At 35.1% G+C, this 18,470-nt stretch overlaps 1 protein-coding gene across 2 annotated transcripts in view; it reads right to left on the minus strand.

The window, feature by feature from the left end:
- Positions 1-18,470, minus strand: part of LOC126886812 (zinc finger protein 664-like) — a 43,100-nt gene that overhangs the window by 18,953 nt on the left and 5,677 nt on the right. The window contains exon 2 of one of the 2 annotated variants that reach the window (XM_050653876.1): positions 3,773-7,630. The exons of the other annotated variant lie outside the window; for it this stretch is intronic. Within the exon in view, the coding sequence (XP_050509833.1) occupies positions 6,468-7,630 (1,163 nt within the window). The 3' untranslated portion in view covers positions 3,773-6,467. Of the gene's footprint in view, positions 1-3,772; positions 7,631-18,470 lie in introns of those variants that run through there. 2 annotated transcript variants of the gene reach the window in all.

Raw genomic sequence — 18,470 nt, forward strand, 5'->3', positions numbered from 1 at the left:
ACAGTTATTAAAAACATTCTTGATATCATTAATAAATACATTGAATAATAAACTTGATAAGTGACCACCCTGTGGAATTCCAGAAGTAACAATGATTTCAGATGAGATAAAGTTCTTCATTTTCACAACTTGTTTTCTTTCTTTAAGGTTACTTTGAAACCAATCAAACATTGATCCATGAATGCCCAAGGCAGACATTTTTCCAAGTAAGATATTCTGATCAATTTTGTCGAATGCCTTAGAGAAATCGGTATAAGTTACATCAACCTGGTACCCATTCTCCAAGGCACCTAACAAGATATGCTCATAACTTAAAAGATTAGAAACTGTTGACCTACCTTTGGTGAAACCGTGCTGTTCAACAATAATAATATCTCTAAAAAGTGGATTTAATTTATCTGCCACCATTGCTTCGAAAACCTTTGGAATAAGTGAGGTCTTAGATATAGCTCTATAATTTTTAATATTTGACTTATCTCAATCCTTATAAACGGGTGTAACAAAAGATTGTTTCCAAACAGCTGGAAATTTTCCAGTTTTCAAGGATAGGTTAAAGATTTTACACAAAACTTCTGAAAGGACATATTTACAGTTCTCTAAAAACAATACTGGCAGATCATCCGGACCCTTACTTAGTGATGGTTTCAATTTGCTTATTCTATCAAAAACATCCAACACAGAAAGTTCCATACCACCAACATCTAAAAATTTTTCATATCTGAAAGACATGTCGTGTGTATCTTCATATTCCGAGAAAACAGATGCAAAATGTTCAGAAGACAACTCAGTTATTTCTTGGGGATCAGTTGTCTCTCTTTCAGAAAAGAACATACACTGTGGATACTCCAGAGAACCCTTTTTTGAATTTACAAACCGCCAAAATTCTTTTTTGTTAGATAGTTGGGACTCTAAATTTTTTAGATAGTTCTTATATGATGTTTTTGATAATTCTCTACATTGAGATCTTATGTAAGAGAATTTTAAGTAATCTTCATAGGAACGTGTGCTTTTGTATGTTATATGAGCTTTTTTCTTTTCAATAATAAGATGTTTTAATTCGTTATTCATCCATCTTGAAAATTTTGGGGATTTGTATCTAGATCTAGGTGTAAAGGTATCAATAATATAGAATACTATGTCATAAAATTGAGATACAACAATATCGACATTTGCTTCCTCAGAAATGAAACTCCAATCCACACAAGACAGATGATAATTTATTTGTCTAAAATCAGCACATTTGAAGTTATAATAATAATAATCACTAAGCAATGGTATTGAAGCATCAGATAGAACAAAATCTAACTCAAAAGCTGGGTGAGGGTCATCCAATTTTAAAACAGGTTTATCACTTATGACAACATGTACATCCTTATGATTGGAGAAAAGTAGATCCAAATAGTTGTTATACCTGTTTGGAATGTCTATATTTTGATATAATCCAAGGTAAGCAGCACAATCAGATATAAAATTAGCTTGTTTAGTTATTATTCCACAAGGGATCGAACTATTTTCACAACTTATCCACTTTATCTTAGGTAAATTAAAATCACCCCATAATAGAATGTCAGTAATTTCCATTTGCTCAACAACATTCATGACAGATAAACAATATGTCTCATAAGTTTCTACATTTGAATCACCAGGTATGTAGGCATTTCCGATAAGTATTTTATGACAACCAATACTTATCAACACAAACAAATGTTCAATAGTGTCAACTGTAGTATTAAGTATACGACAAGACAATGTGTTTTTAACTGCAATAAGCACCCCACCTTGTGTTACACATCTACTGGTTTTCTCAGATCTATCTCTAGCCACTTCGATCTTCTCTAGCCGCTTCCGTGGCTATTTTAACCAAAAAATTTTCCACCCCCTAGAAGGGGAAGGAACCACCCCCAAGATAAAAGCGCCCATCGCCATAGGGTAGACTTTGTTTCTTGAGCTCTTCCCTACTTACTGTGAAAATATCAAGTAAATCGATGTAGTAGGATGGAATTCGGAGCCAAACACCCTCATTGACTGCCCTAATAGAAAAATCTCTATGGTTTGGAATTTGAATTTGAGTTTTTCATTATGTTTTGAAATACAATTAAGTTTTGTAAGCGAACAATTTTATTTTCTAATATTAAAAATTATGTATATTACATAGGGGGACGACGATGTGTATATTACATTGGGAATTTGGGAAACACTGTTCTAGATGCTAAAGTATAATTCAATAAGCGATGCAGGGCGATGTAAATATTACCACGTGTAGGCCTCAACAGGGCCGCATTTAGGATTATCTTTTTGTTTAGTCAGAATATACATATATTTATCTTATAAAATACCAAATTTATATTTTAATTTTGCAAAAGTGCTCGACAAAGAACCTGATTGTTTTAGTTGATATCCGATAATAGGAACCATTTATACAGGGCGAAAAACCCAAGAATTTATTTTTTTGCCAACAATTTTATGTACAGAGTGCCTACAAAAAATATAAGTTTTATTTTTAATTTTTGATATAATATGTACTTAGTTGTTTGTACAATTCCAAAAAGTTTCATAATAATAATAACAAAAAAAAATACAAATTACTCAATTATGTTGAAATAGTATACAGTGATATAAATATTATAAATAGCACGTAAAGGTTGGAATAAATTCATTTTCTCAAGAATGGACGATTTTGGAAAAAATCCCAAAACAGGTCAATTTTTATTTTTAAATTACGACTTTTTGGCATATATATTATACTAGTGACGTCACCCATCTGGGCGTGATGACGTCATCGATGATTTTTTTAAATGGGAATAGGTGTTGTATGATAGCTCATTTAAAAAGTAATTTAATTCTCTATTCAGTAATATAAACATTTACATAATTATTTATACAGAGTGTCCAAAAAAATTTTTTTTAATTAAATGTATTGACATAAAAAGAAGAATGCATGTAATTTATTTAGTTCAAAATACATTTTACTGCTCTCAGAAAACAGAAAAAAATGTTTATTTGAAAAATAGTTTTGCTTAAATTTAATGTTCAAACTGTCATGAGGAAGGTGGGTGGCGGTTTTAATATTGAATTTAAACAAAAAACAATATTTATTTGTTAAATAAACATTATTTCCTGTTTTTTGATAGCAGTAAAATGTATTTTGAGTTAAATAAATTACACACATTCTTCTTATGTCAATAAATTTAATTAAAAAAATTTTTTTTGGACACCCTGTATAAATAATTATGTTAATGTTTATATTACTGAATAGAGAATATTGATTTACCTTTCAAATGAGCTATCACACGACCCCTATTCTCATTTAAAAAATATAGATGACGTCATTACGCCCAGATGGGTGACGTCACTGGTATGATACGTATACCAAAAAGTCGCAATTTAAAAATAAAAATTGACCTGTTTCGGGATATTTTTCCAAAATCGTCCATTCTCGAGAAAATGAATTTATTCCAACATTTACGTGCTCACTCTATATATTCATATATAATTAATTATTAATATGTCGTGACTCGTGGCTGTTAACTTTTCTAAATTTCAAAAGTTTGGGGAATGCATATGTACTATAAATATGTCATCAGAACTAAACGTAAAGTCAAGCAATGAGACATGCAAGTCATAGGTTTAAGGTCCTGCGAATTGATGATTCGTTTTGTATTCCTTGATCACCGTAAACACACTTCTACCACAAACTCCAACTTCTTTGGCCACTTTTTTCACAATATCTTCAACCACTATCCCGGGATTTTCTTGTCTTTCACATTTAAAAACATTTAAAATTATTTCTTAAACGTCAACGCTACGAGGGCTTCTTTTACTGCGTTATCGAGGAGGACTCCATGTATTTCAACCAATTCATCAGCAGAATCAGTGGACGACATTTTTGGTTTCAATATCTATTATTGAAATAATACGTGGTTACTGTTACAGAGTAATCACAATTACGTATAGATAGGGTCGTTACACAAATAAAAATATATACTGAAATAGTTTGAAATCGCACAACAAATAATTGCTTATTCAACATTAACAGCATAAATATAATTTATTGTCCTTTAACCATCAAGACGACTAAAAATTTACTAACAAATCGATTCAAATTACAAAATTTTAATACCGAAATATACCTACTTAAATCTTGTCCGAACCTGTTTTCCACCACGAGTAACAAGAACTGTTACCTGCATGTATGCATAAAATATTCATTAATTTTATAAAGCGGTTCATTTTTTCACTTACTATTTATTCAGTGATAACAATAACTTATTTACTATGCAATAAACACTAATAGTTGAGAAAAGAAAAAATTAATAAAGTGTCATAATTATACTGTTACTTATCGGAAGGAGTAGACTCATTTGGAACATCTTTAACAATTGAAGACCTTGGAACCAGAAGGGGACAAGCCACAATTTCGTCAAAAATGAGTTAGAGTAGAAATCACACACTTTAAAACCATATTAATGTCTCAAACAGAAAATTTCAGCAGTTTTCTCATAGATGGCGCCGCTGTAGTTAAGTCCCGTTGTGTCACCATTACTTTATATTGCAACAGAAGGAAACAAGCCACAGTAGTAATCAACATGGCGGCGGAACATTCCCGTGCATGTAAAAGGCAAATATACTTTTCTGAGTTTGATTCTGAACACAGTGACCAAGATCCGTTTTTAAATAAAAGCGAAGATGACAAAGACTATACAGTATCCGGAAGTAGCAGCGATTAGGAAAATATAAACTCAGGAACAGTAAGTTTATTTACTGTGTGACTTGTCCCATTGTTATATTTTTCGAACCTAAAAATATTAGGATTGTTCTAAAGTTTTTTTGTGGCTTATACCTTTTTAGTAAAATACCTACTTCATTGTAGGAAAATGAATAGGTTTATACCCCTCAAACTTCTCAGAAAAGAAGGCGCCTTCTAGATGGAGACACAAGAATACCCAGCGACATAAAAAATTAGGCGCAAGACAAAAAAAATCTAGTTTACGAATATGTATATAAATACAAAAGGGAAGAAAATAAAACCAAAAAATTAGGTGCACCTTGCGGTTGCAAAAAACAGTGTAGGTAGAAATTGGTGCTTGCCAACATATTCTACTAGATACTGAGAATAATGAACCACTGGAAGACATTGAACATTCGGACGACTTTTCAGATATTGAAAATATTGACAACTGAATTATTTTATTGTTGCATTTTATGTTCATATTTTAGAATATAATTTTTTATACAAAAGGGGATAAGCCTCATATTTTTTCAAAAAAGGTTCAAAAACCGTTAAATAAACACTTGTGTTACTTTTATTGTGTATTTAATATCATATTTCCAAACGATTGAAGCTAGGACAAATAATCCCAGGACAAATAATCCCGGACAAAAAATCCCCACAAATTATCCCCGGACAAAAAATCCCCACAAATAATCCCCGGACAAAAAATCCCCATAAAAAATCCCGGACAAAAAATCCCCACAAATTTTTTTGGACAAAATATCCCCACAAATAATCCCGGACAAAAAATCCCCAAGAAATTTTTTTGCTACCAAATAGTTCTCTAAAAGTTTTCCCGTGAATGCAATCGACGCAAATGTTTTTCAGCTTCAGTGCATGAGAGTTATAGCAATCGCCATGAAACCAGTTTTCTGCACGAAAATAATGATTAGCGATTAAAATTAAGCATACATTGTAATTTCGATTACCAAATGTCGAATTCCAATCGTGAGTTTTTTCAAATATCTTGGAAGATATGGGGAATAAGCTAAGGCTTTGGGAATTATGTTGTACTTATTGTCTATTAGTGATGATAACTGCTGGTCCAGAAAACGGTAATCTTGATTGTAATGCAAAAAATTCTGTTCCTTTTTGTAAGTTTAACGTCAAAAATATTTAGTCATTATCATCATCAATGGCGTTATAACTTTTCAACCTTTTTCTAGGCCGCCAGACTGCATCTTTCCACCTTTTTCTAGGCCGCCAGACTGCATCTTTCTATCCGGAGATTTTCTGTCCGGGATTTTTTGTGGGGATATTTTGTCCAAAAAAATTTGTGGGGATTTTTTGTCCGGGATTTTTTGTGGGGATTTTTTGTCCGGGATTTTTTGTGGGGATTTTTTGTCCGGGGATTATTTGTCCGGGGATTATTTGTGGGGATTATTTGTGGGGATTTTTTGTCCGGGGATTTCTTGTCCGGGGATAATTTGTGGGGATTTTTTGTCCGGGATTATTTGTCCGGGGATTATTTGTCCGGACCCCCAAACGATTATGGGCATTACTACCAAGAAAATTTTAAAAATTGGATTTCAGGATTTGAAAATAAGTTTAAAATGATGTTTTCTCCAAAATATTGTTTGGTGGCATGCCCCCTTCTGGTCCCAAGGTATTCAATTATCTGTTAAATTTATCGTTGTTTATATGCTCTGCATCGCTTATTGAATTATACTTTAGACTAAATTGCTTAAAACAAATTTCACACTTGAGAGGCTTTTTCCCCAGCGTGAACTCTCAAAAAATGTCTTTTTAAAGTACCTGCTTGACTAAATTGTTTAAAGCAAATTTCACACTTGTGAGGTTTTTCTCCAGTATGAACTTTCATGTGAATAGTTAAATTAGTTTTTCGAGCAAACTGTTTTAAACAAATCTCACACTTGTGAGGTTTTTCTCCAGTGTGCACTCTCAAATGATTTTTCAAATAATCTACTCGACTAAACTGCTGAAAACAAATTTCACACTTGTGAAGTTTTTCTCCAGTGTGTACTGTCAAATGTACTTTCAAAGAACCTGCTGTAATAAACTGCTTAAAACAAATTTCACACTTGTGAGGCTTTTCTCCAGTATGCACTCTTAAATGTCTTTTTAAAGTACCTGCTTCATTAAACTGTTTAGAACAAATTTCACAGTTGTGAGGCTTTTCCCCAGTGTGGACTCTCAAATGTATTTTCAGATAACTTGCTCTAACAAAATTCTTAAAACAATGTTTACACTTGTAAGGTCTTTCTCCAGTATGCACTCTCAAATGCATCTTTAAAGTACCTGCTCGACTAAACTGCTGAAAACAAATATCACACTTGTGAGGTTTTTCTCCAGTGTGCACTCTCAAATGTATTTTCAACTCACTTGCTGTAATAAACGACTTAAAACAAATTTCACATTTGTGAGGTCTTTCTCCCGTATGCACTCTCAAATAATGTACTTTCAAATGACCTGCTTGACTAAACTGCTTAAAACAGATTTCACACTTGGGAGGGTTTTCTCCAGTGTGCAGTCTCAAATGTACTTTCAAAGCACCTGCTGTAAAAAACTGCTTAAAACAAATTTCACACTTGTGAGGTTGTTCTCCAGTGTGCAGTCTCAAATGTACTTTCAAATTACCTGCTTCACTAAATTGTTTAAAACAAATTTCACACTTATAACCTTTTTCTCCAGTATGTACTCTCAAATGTCTTTTTAAAGTACCTGCTAGACTAAACCGCTTAAAACAAATTTCACACTTGTAATGTTTTTTCCCAGTTACAACTTTTACATTTTTATTTAATGTTTTTCCTTCTGCACGTGGATTCATATAATTTTCTTCCTGAGATGAATGTTCAGTTAGTGTCTCCATCATTTCCATCTTGTTCTCTTGGAGACAACCTAAAAATCAAACTGACTATAATACACTTAAAGGCTTGTTTACACGGGTAGAGTTTTGAGAAGAGTAGAGTGGCGAGGAGAGTCGACTCTACTTGCTACTCTACCAAAAATGGCTTGTGACCGTTCACACGAGAGGATAAGACTTGTTTACACGAGTAGAGTTTTGAGGAGAGTAGAGTAGCGAGGAGAGTCTACTCTCCTCGCTACTCTACCAAAAATGGCTTGTGGTGACCGTTCACACGAGAGGATAGTACAAGTAATAGCAGAACAACGGAATGACAGCGTCCTCACTCTCCTTCCGACTCTACTCTACCATAATCGAGCGCGTTCCATGGGTAGAGTACGTAGGCCAGTGGACATTTTCGCGGTGGTGGTGGTAGTAGAGTATAGTTACTTTGCCACATGTTGCTAGTCACTCTACTTTACCACCTACTATACACTCTACTTGCTACTCTACTGTGCTACTTTCTGTGCTGAGCGTTTTTACGGGTAGAGTTACTCTACTCTATCAAGAACTTGCATCATTACTCTACCCGTGTAAACAGGTCTTATGGAACGCGCTCGATTCTGGTAGAGTAGAGTCGGAAGGAGAGTGAGGACGCTGTCATTCCGTTGTTCTGCTATTACTTGTACTATCCTCTCGTGTGAACGGTCACCACAAGCCATTTTTGGTAGAGTAGCAAGTAGAGTCGACTCTCCTCGCCACTCTACTCTTCTCAAAACTCTACCCGTGTAAACAAGCCTATAGGTAGAGTACGTAGGCCAATGGACATTTTGGCGATGGTGGTGGTAGTAGAGTAGAGTTACTTTGCCACATGTTGCTAGTCACTCTACTTTACCACCTACTATACACTCTACTTGAGACTCTACTGTGCTGAGCGTTTTTACGGGTAGAGTTACTCTACTCTATCAAGTACTTGCATCATTACTCTATCCGTGTAAACAAGTCTTTACGGGTAGAGTTACTCTACTCTATCAAGAACTTGCATCATTACTCTACCCGTGTAAACAGGTCTTTAGGCCCGGTTTTTCAGTGAGCGGTTAAAATTTTGGTTAGCTAACCTAGTTTAAATTTTAACCAATATTTTAACCCTCATAGCGTTTTTCAGTGCTTTAAACCAGATAAGAAAATCTCGGTGAGCTAACTCGGTTCTTCTGTTGGCAGCAGTAACTGTACGTGCGCATGTGCAATTCGAGAAATAATTATCAATTTGACAGAAAAATAAATAAAAAAACAATTTCATAACCAAATTAAAAAATGATTAATGCAATGCAATATCAAGTTCGGAATCTTTGTTTAGTTCATAACGTCTACCTCGGTTTCATAACAGAAGAGAATTAAAATTACTGGGACGATTTAGACTTTTTTTCCGATTTCGTTTGTCAAAGACCACGGTCTTATCACTATTTGAACAGATTGACCAGGAAATAAGAAGTCAGACTGGTAAATAATTATTTTGCTGTGTAGACAAATATAAAATAGTAGGGGAGGAAAGTATGCTAAATGTTCAGTCACTCAAGCGCTTTGAGGACCTATTGGGTAGTGAAGAGTAGGTTTTAAAACCAAAAAAAGTTAAGTAAAGTTTTCCATTTTAGTGGGGACTTTCCATTTTTAATTTAATTTTCCATTTCCAACAATCGTTTTTTCCGATTATAGCGCCATTTATACATAATTCGAAAAAATGTTTCAAATAAAAGTGACTTATTTTTTGGTAAGGAATCCGAATCTGCAATAAAAAATGGGGGCTCCTATTTAAAATTTTAGAGTAACCCCCCACTCCACCTCCGCGGGGGTCGTGTTTGGTGCCATTCGATAGATTTTTCAAACATACTGAATAAGTGTATTTTTCAGTTTTTCGATCTGATGTTCATTTCGCGGAATATCGCGGGATTCGTATTTAAAATTTACCCTCCACCCCTCTCCGTGGGGAGTCGTGTTTGGTATCATTCAATAGATTTTTGACAAATATTGAACATGTATTTTTTAGTTTTTAGATGTATCGTTCATTTCGTGAAATATTCGATTTTTGCTTGTGAAACTTTGTGACTCACCCATTTCCTTACGGGCCGCCCAAATCGTCAGATTTTTTAAATGTACACTGTTTTGCATGTACTTAACTTACCTTATCTTAAGAGGAAACAGTAGCGATCAACAGGTAGCGAAAACGCGTTCCAAGATTGCGGCTGTAATTTTGAATATTTTTTCGAGATATTTGGCAGACGTATTCGTAATATAATAAAGAATGGCGGTACGGAGCCCAATTTGAAAAATATATTAGGGTCATTCCATTTCAAATCACTCAATTTTGGAGCAAAAAAAAATTTGGATCTCCGATTTGTCTGAAAATTGGTATATAGCTTCTGCGGGACGTAAAAATAAGATATTTAAGGTCAAAAAATCTTCTTCTTCTTTTTCTCTCAAAATGTTATTTTATGCGATTTTACAGTGATTTGGTGTTTATTTATACAAATTTGCATTTTCTATCGTAAAGTATCAATGGAAAACATAATATTTTAATAGAAGGGGCTCAAAAATGTCATTATATGGCATTATAACAAGTTTGATTCAAAACAAGCTTTTGATTAAATTTTATAGTGTAGAAAACGTTAAAATACCGTTTTTTACATTTTTCTCCATTCCCAAAATACATCATAATCGATTTGGCTGAAAATTTGCCCACAGATAGACAAAACATAGGACTTTAAGTGGTGAGAAGGATTTGAATTATATTACAATACCAAAAAAGTTACATACAATATTATAGTCAAAAATATAGGCGTCTACTGTAAGTACAATTAACTCGAAAATATCGACCTCACGACAAAAATTGTTAAAAAGAAATTGTAATAATTGTAAATACGATTTATTTGGAACAATTTCAGTTGCTACCATTTTTGTCGAAAAGTTCAAAATGGCGGAGATATTGAGCAAAAAAGGTTCTCCTTTAAAATCAAGATGGCGGATCCTTTAACGTAAAGGAGGAATTCATTCGTGATTTTAAATTTAGGCTACTATTGACTCCCCTAAAGATCAGAAAAATAAAATTTTGGGCAGCTCGGCATTCAAGGTCAAATGCTATCCCGACTGGACTAATATATACTTTTGAGTCTGATATTACTGCATGTAACTTTTTTGGTATTGAAATATAATTTAAATCCTTCTAACCACTTTTATGCCCGATTTCACCAAGGATAACTAAACAGTTGCCTTATTAAGTAATTCTTATCGATAGGAACTTCTTAAGTCAATACTTAGGAACAATTGCATTTCACAACTAAAAGAAGTGCTTATCTAGGAAATGCTTTCCTAGGTATTACCTAGGGTACGTTTGAACTATTTTTGATAAATAAAAAGAAGAATAAGATGACATTTCCTTACTTTTTCGATTATTTGTCATTATTGTTAGTTTGCCAATTTGGTTTTGTTCAGTTTTGTAATGTTATACGCTCTGAGCTTCGCTGGTGTCGCTCCTAGCGGTTACTAATTCAACTTTTACCGGTAATTTTTAAATTTATTATTTAATTGTTATCGCTTAATATTTACAACGCAAAAAAGTAATTAAATTGTAATCGATTTTTTTAAGATTTTTCTAATCATTTTGACGTTCTATTGATAAAATATCAATTTCTTACTTCGGATACTTTGACAATAATCGTGTAGATGGCGCTAAGATTATAATAGATTATTTATAATAGGGCTTTTCATCGATTGTCATTTGTTTCGAGCTTCTGTCATGTGTCACATAATATTAATATATCTACGTCATACGTCTTTGGTTTGTATCATGGTACATACCAATAACGTACGACGTAGCTATATTAATATTATGTGACACATGACAGAAGCTCGAAACAAATGACTGTGAATGAAAAGCCCTATTAGATATTACGGAACATTAAAAAAACTTCAGTATTTAAAACGTAAGTATATTTAAGGTAAAAATATATACCACAGCTTTGACCAACTAATATTGTTTATAATTAATGTTTTTAATTTTAATTTTAAATTAATCACTTTGACATTTATGTCAAATTTCCGGTAAACGTTTACTGGCATTCGCGAATTTGTAAATATCCCCTCTACGTACGAGCTCACAGCGTATAGTTATTTTATTTAGTAGTTAGATATTTGTGCATTAAGTTTGTATATAATAAATATAGTCTTGTATGTTATTTGTATATGTACAGTGAAATGGAGGAAAATAAAAGAGTTGTAAATTTCACATATGACGAAAAATTGAAGTTAGTTGAATTGTCATTAATGAAATAATTTTAAAATAAATAATATGTTGAAAATTGCTTTTTATTATTAATTTTTTTATGACACACTTTTAGTTATATCATGAATGGGTTTTTGAAACACAACACTAGTTTGTAAGGTAGTAGGTATACTACATAATTTTGTTAACAGACCTATAAAAAACTCCAAAGGATTTTCTATATTTTCCAACACATATTATATTAATAATATAAAAGAAAATACAAAATTACAACTAATAATAATAATAGTGACCTTTTTAAGGCATATAATGAGAGATTGGAAGACTAAAATTCACCTCCAAATACCTGGTGAAAACAATATCGAAACCGAAAATATCGCAATCAACCGGGGCCTGTTTCAAGGAGACTCGTTGAGTCCACTGTGGTTCTGTTTAGCTTTGAACCCCCTTTCCCAGCTATTAAACTCCACAGACTCAGGTTTTAGCATTAAAAGCAATAATACTGTAGTAGCGAAGCTCAATCATCTGTTGTATATGGATGATTTGAAATTAATGGCTTCCACTCGAGAACACCTAGAAGAGATGCTAAAAACTGTAGAAACATTCTCTAATGATATTAGTATGCAGTTCGGTCTAGACAAGTGCCGTGTTTTGAATATAGTCAAAGGAAAGGTACAGCCCGGTGGATTCGATATGCAAAATGGCCAGAACATCGAGGCCATGGGCGATAACGATATGTACAAATATCTTGGAGTAAAGCAGGCGCGGAAAATTGACCATAAGCAAATGAAAACTGAGATAACTACTGAGTTTATAAGAAGGGTTAAACAGCTGCTTCGTTCACAGCTTAACAGTAAAAATTTGTTTAAGGCACTGAACACCTACGCTTGTTCCGCGCTTAGCTATTCATTTGGTATTGTTAAGTGGACAAAAACGGATATAGAAAATCTTCAGCGAAAAGTACGAACACACCTCACAAAGGCACAAAAACACCACCCTAAAAGTGCAGTAGAACGAACGACATTACCCCGGTATTTAGGAGGAAGAGGACTTATGGATATAGGTGAGCAATTAGATAAACAGATTGCTAATTTAAGAACTTATTTTCAGATGCAAGCTGAGACATCTACTCTACACCGCGCAATTTGCGCAGTAGATGACACAACACCGATCAAACTGAGGGAACCAGAAATGCGCATAAACCACCTTACTAAGGATGAAAAACTGCGCACCTGGATGGGTAAACCTCTGCACGGGCGACATCCCAATGAAGTTAGCCAAGACTATGTCGACAATATAGCGTCGAACTATTGGTTGACATCAGGAAAGATGTTCCCTGAAACGGAGGGTTCATTACTGGCCATTCAGGATCAGGTTATACCAACCAGAAATTACCTGAAATATATCGTCAAAGACCCTCAGGTTCAAAACGACAGATGCCGATATGGATGTCAAGCCCAAGAAACCATCCAACATATTACAGGGGGCTGCCAGGCATTTGCTGCAACTGAATATAAGGAACGGCATGACGCAGTGGGAAAAATCCTTCATCAAGAGATAGCTAACAAGTTGGGACTTCTCCAAACGGACCATCTCCCATATTATCAATACGTTCCTGAGAGTATGCTTGAGGATGGCAACTACAAGCTATACTGGGACCGCAGTGTGCTCACAGACCAAACAGTGGCACATAATAGACCAGATCTCGTACTAGTTAATAAATTAACAAGACAAACAACACTAATTGATGTGGCGATACCTAACAACAATAATCTACGTAGTAAATTTACTGAAAAGATCGCCAAGTATAGAGATCTGGAAATTCAAATACGGAGACAGTGGAGAATGCAAAGTACCCAGACGATACCTATTGTTATATCTACTACTGGAGTCATTCCGAAGACCCTCCTCGAAAGCATAAAAAAGCTGGGTCTCAATGAACATCTTTATAAGACCATGCAGAAAGCTGTACTACTTGCGACGGCCAGAAGTGTACGAAAATTTTTGGGAGATACACCTGCATTCCAAGTCACCTAGGGCTCGATAACACGGAAAGAGTCCCACCAGAGCTCAATCCTTTTGATACCGTAGGTATCTGGGATGAGTCAATTTTCCCCTTAGAGGGAGTGTGAGCCGTATGGCTAAATCTGGATAATAATAATAATAAAATAATAAAAATAATAATAATTTTGCAGGGAGTACCCAGATATTCAAGTATCGGAGCAAAGAGTATCAGATCAATACCGGGTAATCATAAGAAATAATCTTATCCCAGAGACTAGACGCGATGCCATCAAAAGCGAAGTCGAACGGGAGATTAATAACCAAGAGCTAGTTTTAGATCAAGTCCCTAATGAAATCCTTGAGGAGCAGATTCCTGAGATTCCCATACCAGAAACTCAACCTGACAATACACAGCTGGAAAACAACGAGTTGCGCGATAGTCTAGAAAACGAAATGGCTCGTGCCGTACAAGAGTTTAATGGAACAAATCCACTTAGCAGACCACCGCTACCACGAATAAACTCTTGTAAGAAACTAGGTGCGCTGTTACAAATTGTGAACACCGAAGTCCTACCCAATTATATCGTAGAAGCCCACACATTGGAATATCTGCATATGCTAATCTACTGTGCAGCAACAGCAATTGCCAATGTAATGGGCGTTAAGATCAGAACACGACGGGGTACTAATAACGGAAGGACTGGTAACAGAATTGCACCATGGGAAAAAAGACTTCTCGGAAAAATTTAATTACTGCGTAGGGATATTGGTCAAGTCACAGAATATATAAGAGGTGTAACAAGTAGAAAAGTCATTAAGAGAGTGGAAGAAATAATGCGGAGCACTGCAAGACACTCGAGATACGATCCAGAAAATAACACAGCCCAACAGTGTCTGGATACATTAAAACAAAAACTCTCCGTCTATTCAGGACGATTAAGAAGGTATAAAGTTAGTAGCAACCGAAAATGTGACAATGCACTTTTTGAGAACTCTGAGAAGGCGTTTTACCGAAAACTCAATTCCACCGTAGAAAGTGTCGACAAGTCTTACCCAAGCCAAGAAGAAATTCATGAGTTTTGGGGAAATCAACTTTCCACACCAGCTGCTTTTAACAACAATGCTGGCTGGATAGAAGATACGACGCACAACTGTCACCACTACGTCGCTGCTAACTACGAACCATTCACGACTGAAGAAGTCTCAAATGTCATCAAAGAGCTTCATAACTGGAAATCTCCTGGACCAGACGGAGTTCAGAACTTCTGGCTTAAAAAGTTTTGGAGTATTCATGAGTGCTTATCAACATTAATTAATCATGTTATTTCTAATCCGCAGGAATTACCATCATTTCTAACTCAGGGAACTACTTATTTAATACCCAAGGATCAAAATAACACCCAAGATCCATCCAAGTACCGCCCAATTACTTGTCTTCCAACTTTGTATAAATTGGTCACATCCTGTGTAACCCGGCGTATCTACCAACACTGTGCTCTAAACAATATCATAGAGCCTCAACAGAAAGGATGCGATGGTTCCATGGGCTGCAAAGAACAGCTTATCATCGACTCAGTCATTTCTAACCAGGCATTCACTAAAAAAAGGAATCTTTTTACTGCTTTTATTGACTATAAAAAGGCCTTTGATTCAGTACCGCATGAATGGCTAATAGATATTTTGAAAATATACAAGGTCGATGATAACATAGTGACCTTTTTAAGGCATATAATGAGAGATTGGAAGACTAAAATTCACCTCCAAATACCTGGTGAAAACAATATTGAAACCGAAAATATCGCAATCAACCGGGGCCTGTTTCAAGGAGACTCGTTGAGTCCACTGTGGTTCTGTTTAGCTTTGAGCCCCCTTTCCCAGCTATTAAACTCCACAGACTCAGGTTTTAGCATTAAAAGCAATAATACTGTAGTAGCGAAGCTCAATCATCTGTTGTATATGGATGATTTGAAATTAATGGCTTCCACTCGAGAACACCTAGAAGAGATGCTAAAAACTGTAGAAACATTCTCTAATGATATTAGTATGCAGTTCGGTCTAGACAAGTGCCGTGTTTTGAATATAGTCAAAGGAAAGGTACAGCCCGGTGGATTCGATATGCAAAATGGCCAGAACATCGAGGCCATGGGCGATAACGATATGTACAAATATCTTGGAGTAAAGCAGGCGCGGAAAATTGACCATAAGCAAATGAAAACTGAGATAACTACTGAGTTTATAAGAAGGGTTAAACAGCTGCTTCGTTCACAGCTTAACAGTAAAAATTTGTTTAAGGCACTGAACACCTACGCTTGTTCCGCGCTTAGCTATTCATTTGGTATTGTTAAGTGGACAAAAACGGATATAGAAAATCTTCAGCGAAAAGTACGAACACACCTCACAAAGGCACAAAAACACCACCCTAAAAGTGCAGTAGAACGAACGACATTACCCCGGTATTTAGGAGGAAGAGGACTTATGGATACAGGTGAGCAATTAGATAAACAGATTGCTAATTTAAGAACTTATTTTCAGATGCAGGCTGAGACATCTACTCTACACCGCGCAATTTGCGCAGTAGATGACACAACACCGATCAAACTGAGGGAACCAGAAATGCGCATAAACCACCTTACTAAGGATGAAAAACTGCGCACCTGGATGGGTAAACCTCTGCACGGGCGACATCCCAATGAAGTTAGCCAAGACTATGTCGACAATATAGCGTCGAACTATTGGTTGACATCAGGAAAGATGTTCCCTGAAACGGAGGGTTCATTACTGGCCATTCAGGATCAGGTTATACCAACCAGAAATTACCTGAAATATATCGTCAAAGACCCTCAGGTTCAAAACGACAGATGCCGATATGGATGTCAAGCCCAAGAAACCATCCAACATATTACAGGGGGCTGCCAGGCATTTGCTGCAACTGAATATAAGGAACGGCATGACGCAGTGGGAAAAATCCTTCATCAAGAGATAGCTAATAAGTTGGGACTTCTCCAAACGGACCATCTCCCATATTATCAATACGTTCCTGAGAGTATGCTTGAGGATGGCAACTACAAGCTATACTGGGACCGCAGTGTGCTCACAGACCAAACAGTGGCACATAATAGACCAGATCTCGTACTAGTTAATAAATTAACAAGACAAACAACACTAATTGATGTGGCGATACCTAACAACAATAATCTACGTAGTAAATTTACTGAAAAGATCGCCAAGTATAGAGATCTGGAAATTCAAATACGGAGACAGTGGAGAATGCAAAGTACCCAGACGATACCTATTGTTATATCTACTACTGGAGTCATTCCGAAGACCCTCCTCGAAAGCATAAAAAAGCTGGGTCTCAATGAACATCTTTATAAGACCATGCAGAAAGCTGTACTACTTGCGACGGCCAGAAGTGTACGAAAATTTTTGGGAGATACACCTGCATTCCAAGTCACCTAGGGCTCGATAACACGGAAAGAGTCCCACCAGAGCACAATCCTTTTGATACCGTAGGTATCTGGGATGAGTCAATTTTCCCCTTAGAGGGAGTGTGAGCCGTATGGCTAAATCTGGATAATAATAATAAAGGCCTTTATTCATTCTATAATATTATTCACATAATGAATATTAGTTTAAAAAAAAGCTCCAGGCGAGTTTCAGTTCAGGAGATGTATAATGCGGGGCAGAATACATGTCCTGTCTGTTCAGCTAACCTGGGCAAAACAAATAATAAAAAAAAAATATACCTAGGATTATGTATAATAGGTTACCTACTAACATTTAAATAAAAATAAATCAAAATGTAACATTAATTAACAGTTTACCAATATGCGCTTTGAATGTAAGCTCTACTCATACCATGTCAGCCAACTCTACCTATGCAATATTTCCTAATTTTTCAATAACGAACCTTCTAAATTTGTTTTGAGTAAAATTAGTACCAGTAGTATATTTATTCATAACTTGGGCTATTTGATATGTAAAAGACTGCTTGTATTGCTGTGTACGATGATAAGGAATAGAAATGGTGTTTTTATGTCTTATGTTAATAATATACCTAATATTACAGAATAACAGAAAAATTAAGGTAAGAAGCAAATTATTGACAAACGTCACAAGTACATTAGTCAAAATTGTAAAAATATAACCCGACTGTCAACGATAAGTAATACCTAAAGTTTAGAGAGATCGAAATCCGTATCCTAACGTAAGGTAATGCTTAAGCGGTTTAGGCAATTCTTATCGTATGGTGAAATCCGTTTTAGAGTTAGGAAGTACCTAAATCCACTTAGGTAATTCTTAAATATTTAGGTATCGTTGGTGAAATCGGGCATTAAGTCCTATCTTTTGGCTATCTGTGGGCAAATTTTCAGCCAAATCGATGATAATGTATTTTGGGAATGGAGGAAAATGTAAAAAACGGTATTTTAACGTTTTTTACACTATAAAATTTGATCAAAAACTTGTTTTGATTCAAAATCACTTGTTATAATGCCATATAATGACATTATTGAGTTCTTTCTATTAAAATATTATGTTTTTCATTGATACTTTACGACAGAAAATGCAAATTTGTTTAAATAAACACCAAATCACTGTAAAATCGCATAAAATAA

This window comes from Diabrotica virgifera, chromosome 6, assembly GCF_917563875.1.
Source record: "Diabrotica virgifera virgifera chromosome 6, PGI_DIABVI_V3a".
NCBI classification, from domain to species: Eukaryota; Metazoa; Arthropoda; class Insecta; order Coleoptera; family Chrysomelidae; genus Diabrotica; species Diabrotica virgifera.